At 35.6% G+C, this 22,595-nt stretch overlaps 1 protein-coding gene across 1 annotated transcript in view; it reads left to right on the plus strand.

The window, feature by feature from the left end:
* Positions 1 to 5,869: 5,869 nt before the first annotated feature.
* The window catches only part of LOC148062827 (doublecortin domain-containing protein 2-like), a 29,030-nt gene continuing 12,304 nt past the window's right edge, over positions 5,870 to 22,595 (plus strand). Inside the window, exons 1-7 of the mRNA XM_087812925.1 lie at positions 5,870 to 6,382; positions 7,552 to 7,606; positions 10,341 to 10,417; positions 10,491 to 10,625; positions 11,542 to 11,691; positions 12,900 to 12,954; positions 13,021 to 13,198. Of these exons, the coding sequence (XP_087669051.1) occupies positions 6,093 to 6,382; positions 7,552 to 7,606; positions 10,341 to 10,417; positions 10,491 to 10,625; positions 11,542 to 11,691; positions 12,900 to 12,954; positions 13,021 to 13,198 (940 nt within the window). The 5' untranslated portion in view covers positions 5,870 to 6,092. The remainder of the gene's footprint in view (positions 6,383 to 7,551; positions 7,607 to 10,340; positions 10,418 to 10,490; positions 10,626 to 11,541; positions 11,692 to 12,899; positions 12,955 to 13,020; positions 13,199 to 22,595) is intronic.

The raw sequence follows: 22,595 nt of genomic DNA on the forward strand, positions 1-22,595 counted from the left end.
ATCTAACCATGTCATTCTTGTGTCATCTTTTCGAGATATTGATTGTTATATTCTAGCAGCAAGTGACTCGAATCTGCCTCTTTCTCGTGGAGTCGACTCCAGGAATTCCTTCGTGAAAAAGCTGAGTGAGTGAAAGTTGGTGAGAGAGAAGTTTTTTTTGCTATACAGGAAGTGAGTCAGACGTTAAAGTCTAAAGAACACAGGTAGATATGAGCTGCTCACAGTCTTGACCAGGTTTAACCTTTTTAGAAAAAAGTTGTTATTATTCTTCTTTTTTAAAGCAGGTGTGAGTCACTCACTATTTTGACCAGGTTTAACCCCCTAACTTCCTTATTTATTAGTAGGCCATGTCCATCTGTTAGCTAAATAAAATAAAACACAAGCAGGTATGAGTCGCTCACACCCTAGACCGGGTTTAACCTCTTGGTAATATTAAAACTGTCTATTTGTAAAAATCAGATGGGTTTCGCTCACACTGCAGACCAGGTTTAACATCCTAAGTTACAAGTAAATGATGTGTTTCCAGCCACAAAAAAATAAAATAAAAAAGCAAAAGCAGACGTGAGTCGCTCACACTGTAGACCAGGTTTAACCTACTAACCTCCTTTTTATTAGGTGAGCTCTGTCCATCTGTTTGAAAAAAAAGTTGAAAAAAAAAAGCGGGTATTATGAGTCACTCACAGTATAGACCGGGTTTAACCTCTTGGTAATATTCAAAGTGTGTCCATCTGTAAAAGCAGATGGGATTTGCTCACACTTTTGACCAGGTTAAACGTTATTATTTACAAGTACATTTTATCTTTCTGTTGGCAAAAAAGAAATGAAAACAGATGTGAGTTTCTCACAGCATTGACCAGAAACGTAGACTCGGTTTTCTAACCAAACTTAAATAACAGCTTATTCTGCGTCCAGCTTGCTAGCTAATGGCTACAATTAATAAAAAAAATCAAATCACATTCCAAGTAGCTCGTAGTACAAAATGTACGTTTATTGAAATCTACAAGTCGAAGCAGAAATGCACATCAACCTTGCTTTGGATTTCTGAGGCTAATGTAGGTTTTCTTTTTGCTAAAAATTAGTGAAAATGTTAAAAAAAACTAAAAAAAAACTTTGCATTTTCTTAAAAGTGCAGAATGCTGCAACACACAGTACTTTGAATATGGATTTTTAGGAATTTGCTGGGTTGCTAGTTAGCATTACCTCATGTAGTCGCTCACACTGTTGACCAGGTTTAACCTTTCTTAGTAATAAGCAGCTTCAAAACATACATTAATACATTTTTGGTAAACTGTTGATCGGCTGAAAGGATAGTAAAGTCATCAGGACTCACGAATCTCTTGAAGGTTTTGACAATCGTGGGGTGATGTACTACAGCGCCAGTTCTTTGCTAACTGTGTATCTACTGCCACCTACTGTTCGACTGAGCTCATTGCCATCAATGATGTTTTACACCGAGGAAAAAAAAGGTATATTTTCAAATGTGACGGTCACTTAGCAAGATAAATCTTTATCGACAATTGTAGCTAGGACATTTATTTTATTGATAATCAATCATTCACGTTTACTATAATTGATCATCCATCGTTCAATAATGTCAATAACTACATTTTCCAGTAACAAAGTAAGTAAGTAAGTAAGTAATATTTATTTATATAGCGCTTTTCGAGACCAGAGACAAACACGTGTCAATAACTTTCAAACATAGATTCTTCTCATTGGACAGACGTGACATGACAGCGATTCGTCGAGAGGTTTATTTCCCTCAAGTTTCCACTTCTCACCTTCGTTCTCGGTGAAGAGCAGCCGCTCGTGAACAGGTTCCTGCTGAGGTCGTAGGTGTTCGGCCCCAGAAATAGCTTCTTGGATTTCTTCTCCGGCGCCGCAGAGGAAACGACGGACGTCGTCTTCATTTTCATGTCGACGTGTTGTGAGTCTGAGCCCAGGTTCGCTCCGTCAGCTTCTCGAAGAGCAATTTCGGAGGCACTTTGAGCGAAGATTAAACACTTTGGTGTCATTTGAATGTTCTGAGGGTGAAAATAGAAGTTGAGAGAAAATAGATTCTGATGACGACCTCAAGTCATTCATTATCTTAACATCACTTTCACTTGTTGTTTCTATTTTTACTCACTTAAATAATTCTGTTGGATTTTATATCTTCAACTGCTTCATCGTCTTCCTGTTTACGCTCCTTTTCCTCTTCCTGCTTCATGTTCTTTTTGCTCCACCTTCTTGCTTCACCTTCTTTTTGCTTCTTCTTCTTGCTTCACCTTCTTCTTGCTTCACCTTCTTTTTACTTCTTCTTCTTCCGGCTTCATGTTCTTGCTTCAAATTCTCTTTGCTTCTTCTTCCTTCTTCATCTTCTTGCTTCACCTTCTTTTTGCTTCTTCTTCCTTCTTCAGCTTCTTGCTTCACCTTCTTTTTGCGTCTTCTTCCTACTTCATCTTCTTGCTTCACCTTCTTTTTGCTTCTTCTTCCTTCTGCGTTTTCTTGCTTCACCTTCTTTTTGCTTCTTCTTCTTCCTACTTCATCTTCTTGCTTCACCTTCTTTTTGCTTCTTCTTCCTTCTGCGTTTTCTTGCTTCACCTTCTTTTTGCTTCTTCTTCTTCCTACTTCATCTTCTTGCTTCACCTTCTTTTTGCTTCTTCTTCCTTCTTCATCTTCTTGCTTCACCTTCTTTTTGCTTCTTCTTCCTACTTCATCTTCTTGCTTCACCTTCTTGTTGCTTCTTCTTCCTTCTGCGTTTTCTTGCTTCACCTTCTTTTTGCTTCTTCTCTCTCCAGTTTCATCTTCTTGCTTCACCTTCTTGTTGCTTCTTCTTCCTTCTGCGTTTTCTTGCTTCACCTTCTTGTTGCTTCTTCTTCCTTCTGCGTTTTCTTGCTTCACCTTCTTTTTGCTTCTTCTTCCTTCTTCATCTTCTTGCTTCACCTTCTTTTTGCTTCTTCTTCCTACTTCATCTTCTTGCTTCATCATCTTCTTTTTGCTTCTTCCTTCTTCACCTTCTTGCTTCACCTTCTTTTTGCTTCTTCTTCTTCCTACTTCATCTTCTTGCTTCACCTTCTTTTTGCTTCTTCTTCTTCCTACTTCATCTTCTTGCTTCACCTTCTTCTTGCTTAATCTTCTTGCTTCTTCTTCTTGCTTCACCTCCTTCTTGCTTTTCCTTCTTGCCTTATCTTCTTCTTGCTTCACCTTCGTCTTATATCTGCTTCATTTTATTCTTGCTCCACCTTCTTCTTGCTTCATTTTCTTCTTTCTCACCTTCTTCTTGCCTCATCTTCATCATCTTCTAGCTTAGTTTTCTTCCTGCTTCATCTTCATCTGGCTTCACTTCTTGCTTCTTCTTACATTTGTTTCCTTTTCCTGATTCTTCTTTCTTCTTCTCATTGCTTCATCTTCTTCTTGCTTTACCTTTTTTGCTATGTCTTTTATTCTTAGTTCATTTCTTGCTACATCATTTAGCTTCATCTTCTTCTTGATCCATTATCTTGAATCATCTTCTTCTTGATCCATTATCTTGAATCATCTTCTTCTTGCTTCATCTTCTGCGTTCCAATAGCTTCATATTGTGCCACCTTCACGTGTTTTAACTGAATTAATTTGACATTTAATCAAACAAATCGTATTTGAGTAATAAAAACCCACAAACCTGCTTTCATAATTCTTATTTTTTGTTCATGAAGAAAAGTTTAGTAATTTATTATGTATTTATTTAAAAAAAATGTCACTTTAGATAATAATTAAGTGAATCGATGCTGATTCTATTGAGAAATAAAACAGATGATTTCCTCTTACGCCAATAGCTACACTGCCCTCTTGTGGCTGATATAAAGCATTGCAATTTAAGCCATTCTTTGAGCGTTGCATTAGTTTCGCAAACAATAAACGAATTTATATTATTTGATTCAGATGAAAATATTAGGCTTTGATTAAATAGTTTTAATTGTAGTTATTTAAATATCTGGTGTTAAGACTATTTTTCAAAATACTTTATTACGAGATTAAAGTCTTACACCAGATATTTAATTAACTACATTTTAATATCAAGCTTCAAAGAGCAAATATTTGTGCTAATGGATACAATTCAAAGCACAGTCCAAGTTATATAGAATAACCTTTGTGGGCTTTTCCTCCAATTAAATATTAGCAAGTCTTTGACATCCTTCAAACTGAATAATGGACGGAGATTAGGAAAAGTGACGAGGAGAGTGCAGAAGGTGGAATGACACAAAGACAAGTAGAGTTGAAGCTGCTCAGGTTTTAGTTGAGGAGGAGAGAGAACAAGAAGAAGATTAGAAATTGATCCCAGAGATGAGCTTGGACATGAAAAGGAAAAACTTTTTTCGGCTAAAATTAAGTATATGGTCTGTTTAAATCTTTTATCTCATAATAAAGTATTTTGTACTACTATTATCTCGTAATAAAGTATTTTGTACGATTTTAATCTCGTAATAAAGTATTTTGTATGACTATTATCTCGTAATAAAGTATTTTGTACGACTATTATCTCGTAATAAAGTATTTTGTACGATTTGAATCTCGTAATAAAGTATTTTGTATGACTATTATCTCGTAATAAAGTATTTTGTATGACTATTATCTCGTAATAAAGTATTTTGTATGACTATTATCGCGTAATAAAGTATTTTGTATGACTATTATCTCGTAATAAAGTATTTTGTATGACTATTATCTCGTAATAAAGTATTTTGTATGACTATTATCTCGTAATAAAGTATTTTGTACGATTTGAATCTCGTAATAAAGTATTTTGTATGACTATTATCTCGTAATAAAGTATTTTGTACGATTTGAATCTCGTAATAAAGTATTTTGTATGACTATTATCTCGTAATAAAGTATTTTGTATGACTATTATCTCGTAATAAAGTATTTTGTACGACTATTATCTCGTAATAAAGTATTTTTTATTATTTAAATCTCATAAAAAATTTTATTTTGTCTGACTTTAATCTCGTAAAGAAGTATTTTGTCTGACTTTAATCTCGTAAAGAAGTATTTTGTCTGAATTTTAATCTCGTAAAAATGTATTTCGTCTGACTTTAATCTCGTAAAAATGTATTTCGTCTGACTTTAATCTCGTAAAGAAGTATTTTGTCTGACTTTAATCTTGTAAAAAAGTATTTTTTCTGACTTTAATCTCGTGGAAATGTATTTTGTTTGACTTGAAAAAGGTAAAAAAAAAAAAAAAAGGTTTTATGACTTTAATCACATAATAAATTATTTTCCTACAACTTTAATCTCGTAGTAAAAAAATATATTAACAAAAACTCCGTCAAGGAACTAACTTCGAATCAAAAACTACAAATTCAAAATGTATGTTCTTATTTTATATTCTTATATTATAATGCTATTGTGGTTTCACACGCTCAATCTTGGTGATTAACCTGCAGTCTGTTGTCCAGCCTGTTTAATAAGACAACAACCGATATCTGTACTTAATTTCAATTAAATTCTGGTCTTATTAGACTTTCTGTTTGTCTCAGACTCATCTTGGAACAATTGATCTGAGACATTATGTTCGGAACACTTGGTTCTAATCCTCCAGTCGAGGATCTTCACACAATTATATCTCCTCACAAACATGTTTTTTTAATTTTGTGTCCTTGGCAACTGAGGGCGGATCCTGGTCTCCTGAGGTCCAATTAAAGCTCCTACGTTTGTGATTCCCAAAGATTATTTTTATCCTAATTCGATGTTCATCCTCCTCCTCCTCCTCCTCCTCCTCCTCCTCCTCCTCCTCCTGACCACTGCCCGGATGAATGATTAAGTCCGTACCTGGCAATCAGTGAGTTTCCATGGCAACGCCCTAACAGATCCCGTGATGGTGACCCTGCGAGGATCTCGCGTTAAAAAGGTTCTTCTCCCGCGACTGCAGATCAACGCTTTCACTTTTGGACCAGAGAGTTTAAAGTCTTCATGATGGAACGTCAGGGCTCGACTCGGCACCGAGGGGCCGCTTGATCGAACGTTCCTTTTTTTTTTCTTCAACTTTTCGCGTCTTTTTTTCCCGCGTCTTTTTTTTATTTCGCGTCTTTTTTACCCGCGTCTTTTTTCTTCGCGTCTTTCCCTCGACCATGGGCTCCTCGGAAAAGCCCACCTTCCTGTCTCAGCCGGTGGTGAAGAGCGTGTTCATGTACCGGAACGGCGATCCGTACTACGAGGCGCGCCGGGTCGTCATCAACCAGAGGCGCGTGTGCAACTTCGAGACCCTGCTGCGGGACGTGACGGGCGGGATCCAGGCGCCCTTCGGGGCCGTGCGCAACATCTACACCCCGAGAGCGGGTCACCGGGTGGACTGCCTGGACGGGATCCGCAGCGGGGAGCAGTACGTGGCCGCAGGCAGGGAGAGGTTCAAGAAGATGGAGTGAGTTTTTAATCTCGTTTCTTTTTTTTTTAAACCATGACTCGACAGTTTGACTTTAGATGCCGAGTCACGCCGGGAGTTTATCCCGGATGACAGGTAATGAGATTGAACTACTTTCAGAAAGCAACCCGGTTAAATACGACCGGTGACGCTCACCTGGAGCTGGAGTGCCCTTGAGCAACCCGACAACTGCCTGCATGTTATTGTTCTTATTGTATCATCGTTCAATCATGTTTTATTTAAAGAGAAATCACTTTTTATACTTTGATTCAATTGATTATCAACTATATAGTAAATCAAGTTCAAGTTTATTACTATTAATTTTCATTTGCTGTGGGTTTTTCATCCTGAAATTATGACACATATACCTTAAAAACTTATATATTCTAAGGTGAAGCTACTCTCAAGGGTTATATATTAAAATGTAATACAAAAATACAATACATAATAATACAAAATTATTAAAACGACTATAGAATTTGGCTTTGTCATTTAGATTCCACTTTATGATAAGATGTTTTGACTTTTTTAAAATTATTATTTTAATTTGCCTGTTATTTTAGGTTTGACACTGTGGTGTGCAGTACAGGAGCACCTCAGGGGACAGTACTGGCCCCTCTCCTCTTCACCATCTACTGTACACTTCAGACGTCACTACTGCACTTTGTTCTTTTTATTGCACTTTGTTCATTTTCTTGTTTTATGAATCTATCGTCTGCTGTGAACTGAAAGCCCAATTTTCCGAAGGAGTTCACCAGAGGGAATAATAAAGTTTATTTTAATTTCTATCTTTTTTTTCATATTCTATTTATCTTATTTTACATGATTATATCCCTAATTTATTTAGAAATTATTATTTTTATTTTTAAACATATTTCTAAAAATATAAGTATATTTTTCCATAATAATTTTAGGCTGAATACGTTTATTTCATTCATTTAATTTTTGAATTCTTCTTTTTAAATATTTTATTGTATTTTTTTTAAAATCTTTTAATCTCTATGGTATTTATTTCTTCTTTTTATAATTTAATTTCAATCATTTTAACCTCATATTTATTCATTGAATTAAAGAAATTCACCTTAAAACATATATTTATTGAAGAGGATTGTACTCATCTGAACACAATATTACTACTAATAATAATAATATTTGATCTTTGATTGCAGTTACTTACAGATCGGCTCAAGAAAGAAGAGAATGATGCAAACGCCACCAATTCAGGTGAGAAAATAATCTTAAATATTTGAGTTCAAACTTTGATCGGACGCTAAAGAACAGACTGTGGAACGAAGCTCCCTCAGGTGTTTACCTAACGTTCCCTCGAGCAAAGGTGTTATGTTGAGCTTTTGCTGAATCACTTCGTGTTCGTCTCGGTGACCATGAATTATAGATGTTAAGATCATAATCCTCCCTCTTTTCAATGCATCTTTAATCACCATCGGACAAAAGCAAGAGTCGTCAGGAGCGACGCTTCGAAGGTCGCGCTCGGTCCGAGTGAATATTTGCATTTTTACCTCTTTCGGCCTCATCAGTGAAGATAAGAGAATCTTTGAAGGACTCTCGATCGTGTTCTTGTTGTGATTCACGTTCTCGAGTCATCCTCTCATCACGCTGATTTTTAGACGACAAAAATGGAACTATGAAATGTGTGTGAATGAGAGGAAGAGTGATGATGAAGAGCCGGGGGCGAAGAAGAGAGTGCAGGCACGGTGGAACTAGGACGACAAGAGTCTTGTTAGAAAAGTGTTAGAAAATATCAATATTTTATCATATTCTTTTCCATGATTCTTTTTTGATATTCATCAGCAAAATCCTGTTTTATGTTTTATGGTTAATAGTTAATTTAACATGCAAATATTAAGTCATTTTTGTGTTGTAATTCAACTTTCGGCCACTAGATGGCAGCAGACATTACGTCCTTCGCAGCTAAAGAAACTATAAAATCCATGTGAGATCGCGGCGATGACTGAGGACGAGAGGATGCAGACGGATCCAGCAGCTTTCAAAGCCGATGTTTGGACATATTTTGATTTGAAAACCAAACGAAAGCAGTTACGACTTCGTCAAGGGTCATGTGGTCTGTAAATACTGCAACACCAGAGTCAAGTACTCGACAATACTACAAATATATCCTTGTTACTACACTCTCAGAATATATTCCGCGAGATCACAGCAGCCAAAGAAGCAAACCCATGACTGAGGACGAGAGGATACAGTCGACTCGAGTAGCTTTCTTTGCAGTTACAACGTCAAAAGTCATACTTGACACAACAGAGTCAAGTACTCGACAATACTACAAATATATCCTTGTTACTACACTATCAGAATATATCCCCCGAGATCACAGCAGCCAAAGAAGCAAACCCATGACTGAGGACGAGAGGATACAGTCGACTCGAGTAGCTTTCTTTGCAGTTACAACTTCAAAAGTCCAACCAGAGCAGAGTCAAGTTCTCGACAATACTACACATAGATCCTTGTTACTACAGTATCACTATATATGGTATCGTTGACCCTGTATCGTTATGTGTATCGTATCAATAGACTCTTGTCGATACACACTCCTATTAATTATGTTTCACACAATTAAATGCTGATTTGAAGTTCAACAAAAAAATAAATATGGATATCATCTAAATAAGTGGATTTATTAACGTATTTTTCTCAATGTTTCCGTTCATTTTTTCATCTTTATTAGTATTCATTTCAAAAAATACTTCCAAATCAACTCCATATTTAAAACCCTGTGACATGAAAACATTGACATTGAGGCAACACTAAAACGAAGATGGTCAAAGTCATGAACAGGTTATTACACGACTCCTCCTCAGAGACTCTGTGTTGATGGTTCCACGCTCGCGTTGCTACGAGGGGGAGTTCGAGGCCCTCGAGTCTCTGTGGGAGACTTTTCATTCACCCCCTGCTGGTCGGTGAAAGTAGTCGCAGCGGGAGAGGTTATCTCGGAGTCGACCCCGGATCAATGCCAGGAGATTACGGCGACTCAGACTTTGAAAGAATGTTTAGAATTTTTTTTCCTTTATTGTCAGATTATCTACTTTATGTGTAGTCTGTGTGCTCTGTCTTGTAAAAAACGAAAAAATTAACACTTTATTCTTATTTTTTATTTATTCATACCAATAATTCTATGTTATTTTTTACGTTTTCTGTTTTACAAATTTAATATAATAATATAATACCATAAAACTACTTACATGCAACATTTATTTTATACATGCATTATTCTCATTGTATATTAAATAGTTTGCATCATTCTTCAATTTGTATCTTATTATAAATTAAAAAGTACAATTTTAAACACACACTCTATTTTTCTCATATAATCATTAAAACTATTATTTTACTCATTAGATTTACTACAATAATTATTTCAATTTTTATGAGGGTTTTTGTCCATCACCAATTTAATATACATTTATTTAAACATATATTTTGTTAATATATTTATAAAATGTTATATATTTTATATTTTGCATCATTATTTGGAAATATGTTAAATATATATTTCTGATTTAATATACATAAATATACAGATATATATATATATATATATATATATATATATATATATATATATATATATTAATATGAATAATATAATTATTACCAGCATTTATCCTAATTTGAATATATGTTTTTTATATATTCAGCATCACAATTTAAATGGACAAATGTCTTGAATTACGAATTGAATAAATTATTTTAAACATTAATCTTTCCTCATATAACTAATGATGGTCTGATGAAGCTTCATGAAACAGTGTCATGTTGTTTAAAGATCAGTAGGTGGCGCCATCAGTTTAAAAATGATTTATCATTAGAACATTTGTTCAAAACAGAGGAAAATACTGCAGAGACTCCATCTAGTGGACTCTGACAATAATGATGCTGACGAAATTAATATTTACATAAAAAAAAAAAGTCTGTCTTCCATCAGGCCAAGCCTCTGCATCACAACCGCATCATGGTGTCGGCACGATTCCTCAAACCCATCAAGGAGCCGTGTCCCATACTGTGAGTCCGACGCTCTCGGTTCTGCTTCGGTCCAAAAGTTTCTTCGTTGAAGTTCTTGACTGTTTTCCCTCAGCGTGGTGGCGAACGGCGACGTTCTGAATCCCGCAGTGAGGCTGTTGATCCACCAGAGGATGCTGGGACAGTTCGACAGGATCCTGGAGATGATCACGGAGAAGATGGGTCTGAAGGTTCTGGGCGGCGTGAGGAGGTAAATCCTTATGTTAAAAAATGTATTTGATATCGAGTCAAGGGTGAGAATTCAAGTGTACTTTGAATGCTGGATGAACCAAAACACACTTGTGGTTTAACATGGTACTACACTTTATTGTTTAATATATTAAAAAAATGTGATAAAAAATACAACAAAAAATATATTATCAAGTTAAATTGCTCTAAATATTATTGCTTTAATTGCATTTTCACTTTTTAATTTGATTTGAACTTTTAGCGTCTGATAATATTTATATTTACAATTTTAAATGTATTTTTTATTTCAAATTATCATTATTTTTTCCCCCAATTAATTGATAAATTATTGTGTATTTCGACTAAGATTAATGTTTGTTTTTTATCACTTACGTATTTTCAATTACAAAAAATATTTCATCATTTTTTTTCTTTTTATAACGATATATATATATATATATATATATATATATATCGTTATAAAAAGAAAAAAAATGATGAAATATTTTATATATATATATATATATATATATATATATATATATATATATATATATATATATATATATATATATATAAAATATTTTCTATAATTTTTTTCTCTCTTCCATTTCAACACATATACATAGAATAACATTGTTTTTCTTTAAACCTTATATTTTTTATTAAATTATAGAAAAGCCAAAATTAAATTAATTTAAATAATAATTGAAAAACTAAAAATTCCCCCAAAAATATTATTGTATAACATTTTAAGGTAAATATATATATTTTTTTCAAATATTTTTTATATTTAAAAAAAAATCTGATTCGAAATTTACGTTTAAATTATAATTAAAAAATAAATGAATCTAAAACTATTCAATATTAATAAATGAACAAATCACATTTTTAAAATATGTTTTTGATGTAAAAAATGACGAGTATATGTTTTCCAGCATCTTCACGTATGAAGGCCTGCAGGTCAGCGAGGGGTCACAGCTAGAAAGCGGTCAACTCTACGTGGCCGTCGGACGAGAACGATTCAAGAAGCTTCCCTACAGTGACCTGCTCTTCAGCAAACCCAGAGGAACCCGCAGGGTGAACGGGTGAGAACCAGGAACGTGTCGTAGAGTCACCACCAGGGGCAGTAGAACTGAGCTGAACCTTGATCCTGGTCCAGATCTGCTGCAGCAGGAGATTAAATGGATCTCGTTTAAGGAACTGATCTGGTTAAAGAATCCATGAGCTGTTACATCACCGACTCACTCTTAAAGTCACTTTTTTATTTACTCTTTTATCTTATAAACGAATTAAACATCACTTTGATGTGATTATGATTTACAAATAAGACAATATAAATAATTAACATTCATATTTCGTTATTTGCTTTTCTTTTAAAAAAAGAAGAAAACTATAAATACAATATAAACGTTAAATAAATAATATTTCGTTATTTTTCCTTTCAAAAATACCAATTTGTAATTTAAACTCCTCAAAATTTTTTAATATTTTTCTTTAATTTTCCATTTTATAAAACGTACAATTCCAATAAAAAATATTTTCGATGTATTCCTTATATTGTAATATTCATATTTGTCACTAGATGCCGCTGTTTAGATATTTAGTAAACACTAGAACAATACAATTTGTAATGAATAATATTTATTTATAAATCTTTTTGTATTTTGTTTTATTAAAAAAAACTTATTTTTGCTAAACATCTTGGTTCAATAAAAGATGTTGCAATCAACAATATAAATAAAATTTTACAACTTATAACAAATTATAATATATATATATTTTTCAAACGAACAATTAAAATGAAAATATTTTCGCTTTTATTCCTGATGTTGTAATATTCATATTCTGTCACGAGATGGTGCTGTTTCTCATATGTTCGGATGTTTATCACAGCCTGAAGTCATTTTATAAAAGATGAAGTAACAGATTGAGCTGCTTGGAGGAGGTCTGTGGACTGAAATATCGTTTAAAACATGTGATCTTTAAAAAAAAAGGGGTTTTTCATATCAACGTTTAAGAGTTGTTTTTAGTTTGATTTGTAAAGTAATGTTAATTAAATATTTCCAACTCATTAGTTGATCCGTACATGCGTCTGAACAGGATCAGTGAGTGTTTGATCACGAGGCGTCTGAAGTTGTGGAAACACATTCGTCCTCCATGACGACCGAGCGATTGCTCATGTTTGTTTATGCACGAGTGTGTCGTCTAATGACTCCCGCGAGGAGGATCATCTCCCTCCGAGTCTCCAGCCACAGATGGACGACTACATCCAATAATCTTCTCGTCTCTCCAGGATCAAGACGTCGTCCCTCCCGCCCATCTACAGATTCACCAAACACAATGGAAACGTGAGAGACTTTTCCGTGAACTTCTTGTATTTATTTTCCTCGGTTTTGATTTCCGGGGGTTCACAGGCGAACAAGGTGCGCAGCGGCGGTCACAGCGCCGAGGAGGAGTCAAAGGTCACGCCCCCGAGTCACAGCAGCAAGGAGCATCTGTCGTCCATCGTGAGAGAAATCTCTCAGGCCAGGCTTCTGTCGCTCAGGAGGAAGAGGAGTGGACAGAGCATGAGTCTGAGCGTCCCTGACAACGGTAACACTTTCACAGTTTTAATGGCCAGAGATTAGCATCAAAACAATGATTTTATCCATAATTTATTGATGAATTATCGTGCATTTTGACTCGTCTCAAGACCATTATATACATGTTTTCAATTACCAGAAATATTAAATTCATTACTACTTGAAAGAAAATTAACATATACACAGTATAACCTAAATGGTAGTGATTTCTTTAAACACTTTTAACCTTTAACCTTTAACCTTAAATAATAATAAAAATAAATTGCAAACATTATGATCAGAAAAAAATTAAACAAAAATAAAGAAATGTATTTTCCTCAAATATTTATTATATTTAAAAAAAAAAGTAATTTTAATTTATGATTAAAAAACTAAATTATTCTTTTAGCTCCACTATATTTTTAGTCTATATGACTTAAAACCTGAAATACAATTTACAATGTTTCCCAGTATGTAGTGTATCCCTATGACCAAATAACATTTAAAATAAACAAATTGATTTTTCTTTTTTATTTCAAGATAAAACATCAAAATCTGATTTGGAATTGAAAAAGAAATTAAGTATATTTTGAAATATTCGCTCTCTTAAATAATAATAAACAATAACCATTCATACGTAATTATTTAACTTCAACACCCCAATGCGAAACATTTTGCTAATTTAAGACACAATTGAAATTAAAAATATATGTTTTCCTTTCATAAAAATGTAATTATTGCCTTTTTTTTTCTAAATTAGAGATTTGTTATTTAACGTTAGATTTAAATATTTAGATTATTATCTGAAAAATTATTCATGTACATTTCTCTGTAGCTAGCTTTGTTATCAACTAGGTTAGCCAAAAATATTGCTTTCAGTTTAAAATCTTCTTCAAAACATATTTAAAAAATATCGAATTCATCTTTTCATCGGTGTAAAAACTCTTGCTGCTTGAGGCCTTGGCTCCTTTAAGTGTTTGATTGATACCACTTATTAAGACAGTGTCAAGTACGTGTCAGATGTTACTACCCTCTGGAACAGGCTTATAGTGTTTTTTATTTTTATTTTTTCCCACACAACACATAATACCAAGAGCATTATTTTAATCATGAAATAAAATGAAAATGTTCATTTGATGCTAATAATCACAATTATAGTTATTTTAAACACGGTTTTAATGCATCAAATCATCATTATTTACTGTTAATAGACCTTAGTTGATACTTTTTTTCAGGATCGGCGTATCTTGACCTTTTAAGTATATTTTTTATTGAGTATTGTTATGATTGTTTGAGAGCTTTGTGACCCTGGTCTGGAAAAGCGCTATATAAATATAAATGACTTACTTATTATGTGTTAAATAATAATATATTGTTTTCAGACTAAATTTAGTACATTTTTCAAACATTTTTTAAAAATAAATATCTTTGGTTCTTCTCTTACGAGGAGCATGTTCTTGGTAAACATGACTTATTAAATGGATTCAACAAAGGAAGTGAGTGAATGACCTGAATGTCATTCCCAAACACATGTCATGACGTAATACTTTCTCCCTGTAAAACTTACATAAGTGTCTCTCCTCCATCGAACCGCACAGTGGCGCTGTTGCTCCATAAGTACGACCCGTTCAGAATGATGACATTACCCATTTTTACAAGAAATAAATTACGTCATCTCTCAAGACTCCAGTGTCCTTCAGGAACTTTTATTGACTCGTTGTAATCTCTTCCCAACGAATCCTTATTATGGGGGTCGTTCCTGGATTATTGGACGGGTTGATGTTGTGACAGAATGTTTAGTGAGGGGTCGGTTCAAGATGACGTCATGATGATGATGATGATGATGGAGTGAGTGTGTGTGCGGGTGGAGGAGAAGAAGCCTCGTTTCTTATTTACGTTGACGTCCCTGGCTGTCGCCGGTGATGGAGGCGCAGGAGACCCCGGCATGATGGCGGCTCCCCCGGGGGTGACTTTGACCGCAGATTAAGTCGACGGCGGCTCTGGTGGAGCCTGATACAATCATTTAAATGTTCCTGCTGTAGACGTTAATGTTCGACCTACACGGTGTGTTTTAATGGATGGAAGAGATGCATCGTTTTGTCTCTCGTCCTGGGCCTCGACGTCGCTGTCCGTGGTGCTGAAACCACAGACTCCTTGGTGGGAACCAGGCTCACAGGCCTAAAATATTACTGTATTTTCCAGACTATAAGTCGCTCCAGCCATAAAATGCATAATAAAGAAGGAACAAAACATATATAAGTCGCTCTTTTTGGGGAAATGTATTTGTTAAAATCGAACAGCAAGAACAGACATGTCATCTTGAAAGACAATTTAAAATCAAAATTGAATAGAGGCAACAACAGGCTGAATAATTGTACGGTATGCTAACGTTACATGACACAGCTGACAACGTGCCTGGTATGTTAACATAACATATTAAGAGTTATTCAGATAACTATAGCATAAATAACATGCTAAGAAGTTTACTAAACCATCCGTGTAACTCCAAATAACTAAAATCCAATGAAATCTTCATCCTCGGTGTCACTTTTAAACGACTCCGCTAACTACGGAGGTAGAAGATGCGGCGCTTCCTCTTCTACGTGGAAATTATCAACACAGGCCTAGAGCGCCCTCTTATGGTTTAGTGAGAAAATAACATGTGAAATGATTTACCGGTAATAATGTGTTAATGATTTCACACATAAGTCGCTCCAGAGTATAAGTCGCACTATGAAAAAAACTGCGACTTATAGTCCGGAAAATACGATAATCATTATAACTTTATTTATAAAGCACCTGTTGGGCCTTTAGTGTCAAAACATGCTTTACATAGAAAAGTGATTCATTTGAAAAATAAAAAAATAGTGTAATGATATGATGAAAGACACAATGCACAATACACATAATAATAATAATAATAATAATAATAATAATGTACAATACACTGCGCTTGATGGATCTACTGACTCCTTCAAGAAACATCTCAAGACATTTTTATTCGTGCAGGCTTTTCCCTGATTTTCTGAGACTCCTGTGTTGTTCTTTGTGTTACCTCAACCTTTTGAGTATTTATGTTATTGAGTATTCTTTTGATTGTTTTAGCGCTTTTCGACCCTGGTCTGGAAAAGCACTCTACAAATATTACTTACTTACTTACAATCAATTCTTTATCATTGAAAAATATACATAGTTAAATGATTAAAACAAAATAAAAACACATTAAATGATCCAGTTAAGGGTTAACAGTCTATAAAAGTTTGTTTTCTAAAGGGATTCCACGGTTGAAAACATCCACATAGTCTTAATTCTGAACCTTCATGACCTTTGTTACAACAAACAACCAGAGTCTCTCCTCACTGACCAATGAGTTAAGGACACATCTTTACGGAGCAATAGTTGGATCATTATAGAAGTGAAGTTTTAGGAGTGAAAATACTCTTAGATTATTTCATATATGTCATACTGTGGGACCTCACTGCATATGACCCTTTTCCATCCATCGTACCGGTTCTAACCAGAACCAACCTGGTCTCGTTCTGCACGTTTGATTTTCAGTTACACTTTATCAAGGCCATATAGTCACAACGGAACCATTGTCCAATGAGCAAAGCTCTGATGTCACTGTCATCTGAGTTTTCATGAGCATTTCACTGCATATAAGGCAACAGGTCTTGAATGATGGCATCGAAAGTTATGCTTGTTTCGTGGTCGAAACCAGAGTTTTAAGGATCAGGGGAAATGTGAGTTCTTCTACTAGAGCGGCTCAGAATTCTCGCTGCAGAGTTTTGTATTAACTGCAGACGAGACAGATCCTTCTTGTTTAGACATGAAAATAAACTGTTACAATAGCCCAAACAACACGAACACATGGAATTTCAAAGTACCTTTTAGTATTTTTAACCATACGCACTTCTAGCTCTTGAGGGCCGCATAAAATCCTTGTGCGGGTGAGTTTGAAAAATGCCCTAAAAAATGAGACCATTGGCTAAAATGACAACCATAGAGAAACATTTAGCAACACATGAAATTGTTGAAAAAAACAAGAAGTAAAGCTGATTAATCTCTTATATTTAGAAACATTTAACGAGAAAAAGCCAAACAAGAGAAGAACGCCGAGAGCCAAAACTCATGATCTGAGGATTTAATAGCTCATTTGATCCCCCCCCCACCCCCGAAAAAACAATCCCCAATATTGAACGTAATAGCTCAAAACCCCTTCATTTCTCAAAGACAAATAACGGCTTCCTCTAAAGCTGCGAGCATTACGCCGCCGCAGGAACACAGTGTTCGTATTCACAGTCACTTCCGAGAGGCTTTGCTGTTATTCTACTGCTTTTTTGGAAAATCCTGCGCTTGGCTGCGCGAGGAGTAAACACTTCTCGCCGGCTAGCCAGGAGGAGCGGCGCCAGAAAGTTGTCAAAACTGGCAGCGGCGGCAGGAGAGCGAGCGCACTTTCAGATGTGTGTCATCGGATAAAAAAAACAAAAAGGGCGGCGAGCGAAGGTGTCGTTCGGAGATGAATCCGAGAGCTGTTAGCTTCTGTGTCGACGGAGACGAGTGAGTGACCCCTGAGATCTCCCTTTTTTCCGAGGCGGGGTCAGATCTGTCGGTGCGTCGGCCCCCGTTACTCGCTGTCCGTCAGCCTGGCCGTGGCGAGGATCCGTCTGGCGTATTATCGCAACTTTTTCTGCTTCATTAGAACGAGCGCGGCGGTGAGTGACAGCCCAGGCGAGGGGAAGGTGGCGCGACGACTCATGCGGCAAAGGTCACGGGATGAAATTGAACCCGCTACATAACAAAGACATCAGGCTTTAACCGACGAGACACACACGGGGCTTTATCTCCACAACCCGCCCAAATGCCACTGTTGGGTTTTTTTTTTCCGGAACCCCGCGCGTGTCACTCAGCCCACATTAGCGAAATACCAACTGTACTTATAGCCCCGGAGGTGGATGAACCCGCGACCGACTCCGTGGCTCGTCGTTTCCTGGCTTTTAAGCGCTCGTTAATTCACAAGTTTTTCCTCGCGTCAGAAGTTATAGAAGTTAAAGCCAAGTAGAATGAGCTGAAGACATCATCGTCAAGACATTGTTTTAAATCATGGTTTGTCAGAAAGTTAATCTTCTAATATAACATTTACTTCAACTTATAATTGAAAAATCCGCAGATGAAGATGAACTGGAATTAAAGGATGGGAAGTTAGGAAATGAGCTAAAGGGTTCTGATTGCTCAATGAAAACATCTTGAGGGAAGAATAATTTGATCTGGTCTAAAGAGGTGAAGTTTACTTTGTAAATTTGACCAGTTTGACAAAAAAAAGATGATGTTTAATATTGTCTTATCATTCGTTAAGTGGTTTTCTTTATTTTTAGATTATTGGAAATCGTTTTTGGATTGATAAAAGCTGTGTTGCTAATGGATTTAAAAACTGTTTTAAGGAAATATTGAGGTTATTCACGGAATTCGTACGGAAAACCTTCCAAAGAAAGAAATGTTAAGGGTTTACGTCTCAAGAGTGTTTGTTTCTTATTTCAGTGCCTTGAATTTTTCTGGCTCGTCAAGAATTTGAGACAAAAATGAAAAAAATCTGCTTTTTGTTAATTGAGCGCTAATAGCTCTCGCTCAACCCTTCCTTCACTTTTGTACAAAACTCAAAGTTTCATTGCCTTCCGTCACCACTAGATGGGATCATCTCGTTGGAGTCTTTGATTATAATTTCAGTTCTCCAAAAACAACACTTTGTTTTATATAGTTTTATAGTTTTTAGTCTAATTGGTGATATAATTTCCTCCGTCCTGTACCAAGTTGTCCATGGCAAAATATCACACCCTTGCTCTATCCCCAGAGAAGTCCAGGACCAAATACTTCTTCCACAAAATGTAATGTTTTTATTTTATCTACTACTTTTTCTTGTTGTTTTTTTGTAATCTATCAGACATCCACGTGATACTGAAGAAACGACATGCCACGTCAGTATGTGGTGTTCAGTTGTTATTAAAGACTCACACTTCTAAGGGTTAGGGTTCTTGTAACTGCGGGTCGAGAAAAGGATTTCATCTTTAACATTGTCAGATGGTTAAAGAATAAAGATAATCACTTAAAATGTCATTATTTGTATGGATTTGATACATTGTTGAGATAAAACAGATTTTGAAAATGGCATCAAACGACCAAAACGACCAAAAGACCCTGGAACCCAGCCACGATTAGAATATATTTGACTTTGAGATCCCTGGTTTAGTGGCCAGACATATGGAGTAGGATTGTTGCTACACGCTCAATGGATGTCTTTAAGAAAGATAAAAATGGTCGTCTTCGTGTTTGTGACCGACGTAGCCGACATAAAAGGTGTGTGGATACGACCAGTTATGTTTTTGTAGCGATAAAGGTAGAACAAATTCAATTTATTTTGTATTTACACCTTGGATTTTCTACCCAAAATAGTAATGGTTGCTTTCTTTTTACTGGAAAACCGGGACTGTTTTTATGGTTCATTTTGGTGTAATTTGTTTGCTCTTGTAGGTGAATTTGCCGTTTTATTGATTGATTCGGAAACTGGAGACAAGTCGGCGTAATTCGTAACATAGAAAATATTATTGAAGAAGTTGGAAAAAGAATATCTTAAAACATGATCGGAGCTTTTTGGAATGTCGGTATTAAAAGTTAAACGGTGTCATTAAAGAGGCGAAGATGAGTGAAAGCAGGGAGGAATGCAAGCCGTGTATTCACGCGTGAATGAAGCTAAAAACATTGAATTAAAGGTTAAAAGGTTGGTGTGCAAATAGGGAAAGAAAAAGCAAAAAAAAAAAAAAAGCATCCCTGGAATCAAATGTTAGATCCTGATAAATAGCCTGAGATGACGAGTTGTGAAAGGATTAAATAGAATGCGGCGAGATAGTGAAGGGTAGAAGCAAGGTTGGGATAATTGCCTTTCATTTGGATAATCTCTCCATTTAGAGTCATCAAAGCAGAATTTACTTGCCTTGCCCCTCGCTGAGACCAAATTGCTGCTCTACAAATCAACAAAAGAGCCTGGATGGAGAGACAGACAGACGGAGGATAAGGTGAGACTGAGTGCCTCCTTTTTACCGAGCGACAAACATGTTTCGCTGATTGTCGGCGACGGAAACGTGAGGATTAATAAGTGGACTTCAAGCCCGGGAGGCTTTCTCGTAGAACGCTTGTGCCTCTTGGCTAATCTTATCTACTTTAAACATGATTGACGCTGCTAAAAAAAAAAAATAGAACTACTCCTTTTAATGACCCCCGAGGTAGAAGGAAGTCACCGCGTCTGAAATGGATGTTCTTGTAGTCGCGGACACCTGATCCAGAACTCCAATCATTGTGTTAGAAAATGGTTCCAGAATCCAGGGCCGCATTTTTTTCCGCACACCTTTTTGAACCTCTATTCAATCCCCCCCGCCCCTGAAATGTTTCGGCTGATTTTTTTTTTTTTTTAATATTATATCGGGATTGTTGTGGTCTTTCAAACACAAAGCTAGCTTTAAAAACTTCAAGGTCGTCTTTTTTTTTTTGCCATGTTCTGAATAGTTGGCCGTTTCCTTTCATCCGCTGGTATTTTTGCTTTCAATGTAGCCGCAGCCAATTTATGGCACACGATGGGTCACATTTTGTCTTATTGTTGTCTCTAAAGGTAGTTTTGCTTCCAGGCTAAAAAAATGAAAAAAAAGTATGCTGATGAAAACATGTTCAATGGGGAACGTTTTAGCGACGGTTTGCCAGGTTTTCAATCGCAATTTATTGTTGCCTTGAACTCAATCACACGACGAGGATAAGTCAATACTTTCACTTCATTATTAAGTTATGCCTCTTGGACACCTGAACGCAACACGAGTAACTTCCTTTTTATCTTGAAGCGATGATCAAGGACAATATATTTTTGGACTAAAGAGACGTTACATGTTTTTTTTTTTTACTGTACCATTCCAGATCCACCTTCCTCTTTCACCACATTTTTCCTGGGGTCACTCAACATAGTTCTACAGTTTCTCCTCTCCATGGGTCCAAAGCATCCTTTAATCAAATGATCTGTCTTAGTGACATACTTATTTCTGATCTTGTACTTTCTTGAAACCTCAGAATTGTCATCTTAAGTACCTCAAAATCTTGTCGCTAACTCAGCATTCGATGCCAGAGTCCAAAGTCAACCACATTAACCATATCAACTATATTAGTTGGGTTAACACTTCTTTTCTTACTTAAAATTAAGATATTTAATGAACATGTATTTATTAATTTAGTACAAGATGCTGTAAAAATAAAGCTTGCTTACTTGCTTACTTACTTAAAAATGTAACAAACCGTAATAAAGATCTACTAACAAATTGCCAAGAATTCAATTGAGGTCAACACAAATGGAAAGAAATAAAAAAACGATGCAAAGGTAAAACCTTTAGTACAGGAGTCTCAAACTGACAGAGCAACATTATAGATGGATGGACAGATGGATAGATGGATAGGTAGATAGATTGATGGATAGATGGATCAATAGATGGATTAATAGATGGATAGATGGATAGATAGATGGATGGATAGATGATGATCACATCAAATACTATCATTTGTATAGCTTTGTTTGTATAGTTACGATGGAACTCATTTTAAAAATGAAATAAAATGTAAAGTTGGAAACAAATGCACAGTTTGGTTCCATAACACAATAAAGACAACATTTAAATAAAACTTCTCAAAAATGGTCAGAAAAAAAAAACAGTCTCCACAACAATTGACCTCTGGTGACCCAATATATAGACAAAAAAGACACTTAAAAACATCCAAATACCTCCATACTGCTCGTCCACATAAGAAATTGTTCCGGAAAAGCTAAAACAAGACTATATTTTAAGCTTGTTTGTAGGAGAAGTTTAAAGAATAACAAGCGATAAAGTGAGGAAAAATAAACATTTTTGTCTATAACTCTAAAAAGGAACAGATTTCTCTGAAAATAATTCCAACCCGTAGTCGACATAATGTTGAGTAAAAGATAAGTGACATTTGGTCGAGTTAAAACTTTAAACAATCTAATGTCGACATCTCAGACGAGACACAAATAGAATATTTGTTAACAGAAGTTTTGGACCACATGACATTTGGGGGTTGCAAATGGCTCCTAGGACTAAGATTATATCCGTGCATTTCATGGCAGCCCTCAAATCTGTTCTTTACTGTTAACCCCCTATCATTCCACCATGTCTGCACTCTATCCGTCTCCCTCCCTGAACTTAAGGCCAGTTTGCGCAATAGTTAAGAGTAATAAAATATTTCAAATGTCAATTTTATTGTCAAATCTATACGTTTCTTCTTCCTCCTAGTCTCTTTCCACCGATCTTTCAGCCATTTTCAAGTCACAGAAGGCGCTTCATAACCTTTAGATCGTCATCATTTCCCGAGTCGTTCTAAATGAC

This window comes from Callionymus lyra, chromosome 17, assembly GCF_982586985.1.
Source record: "Callionymus lyra chromosome 17, fCalLyr1.hap1.1, whole genome shotgun sequence".
NCBI classification, from domain to species: Eukaryota; Metazoa; Chordata; class Actinopteri; order Syngnathiformes; family Callionymidae; genus Callionymus; species Callionymus lyra.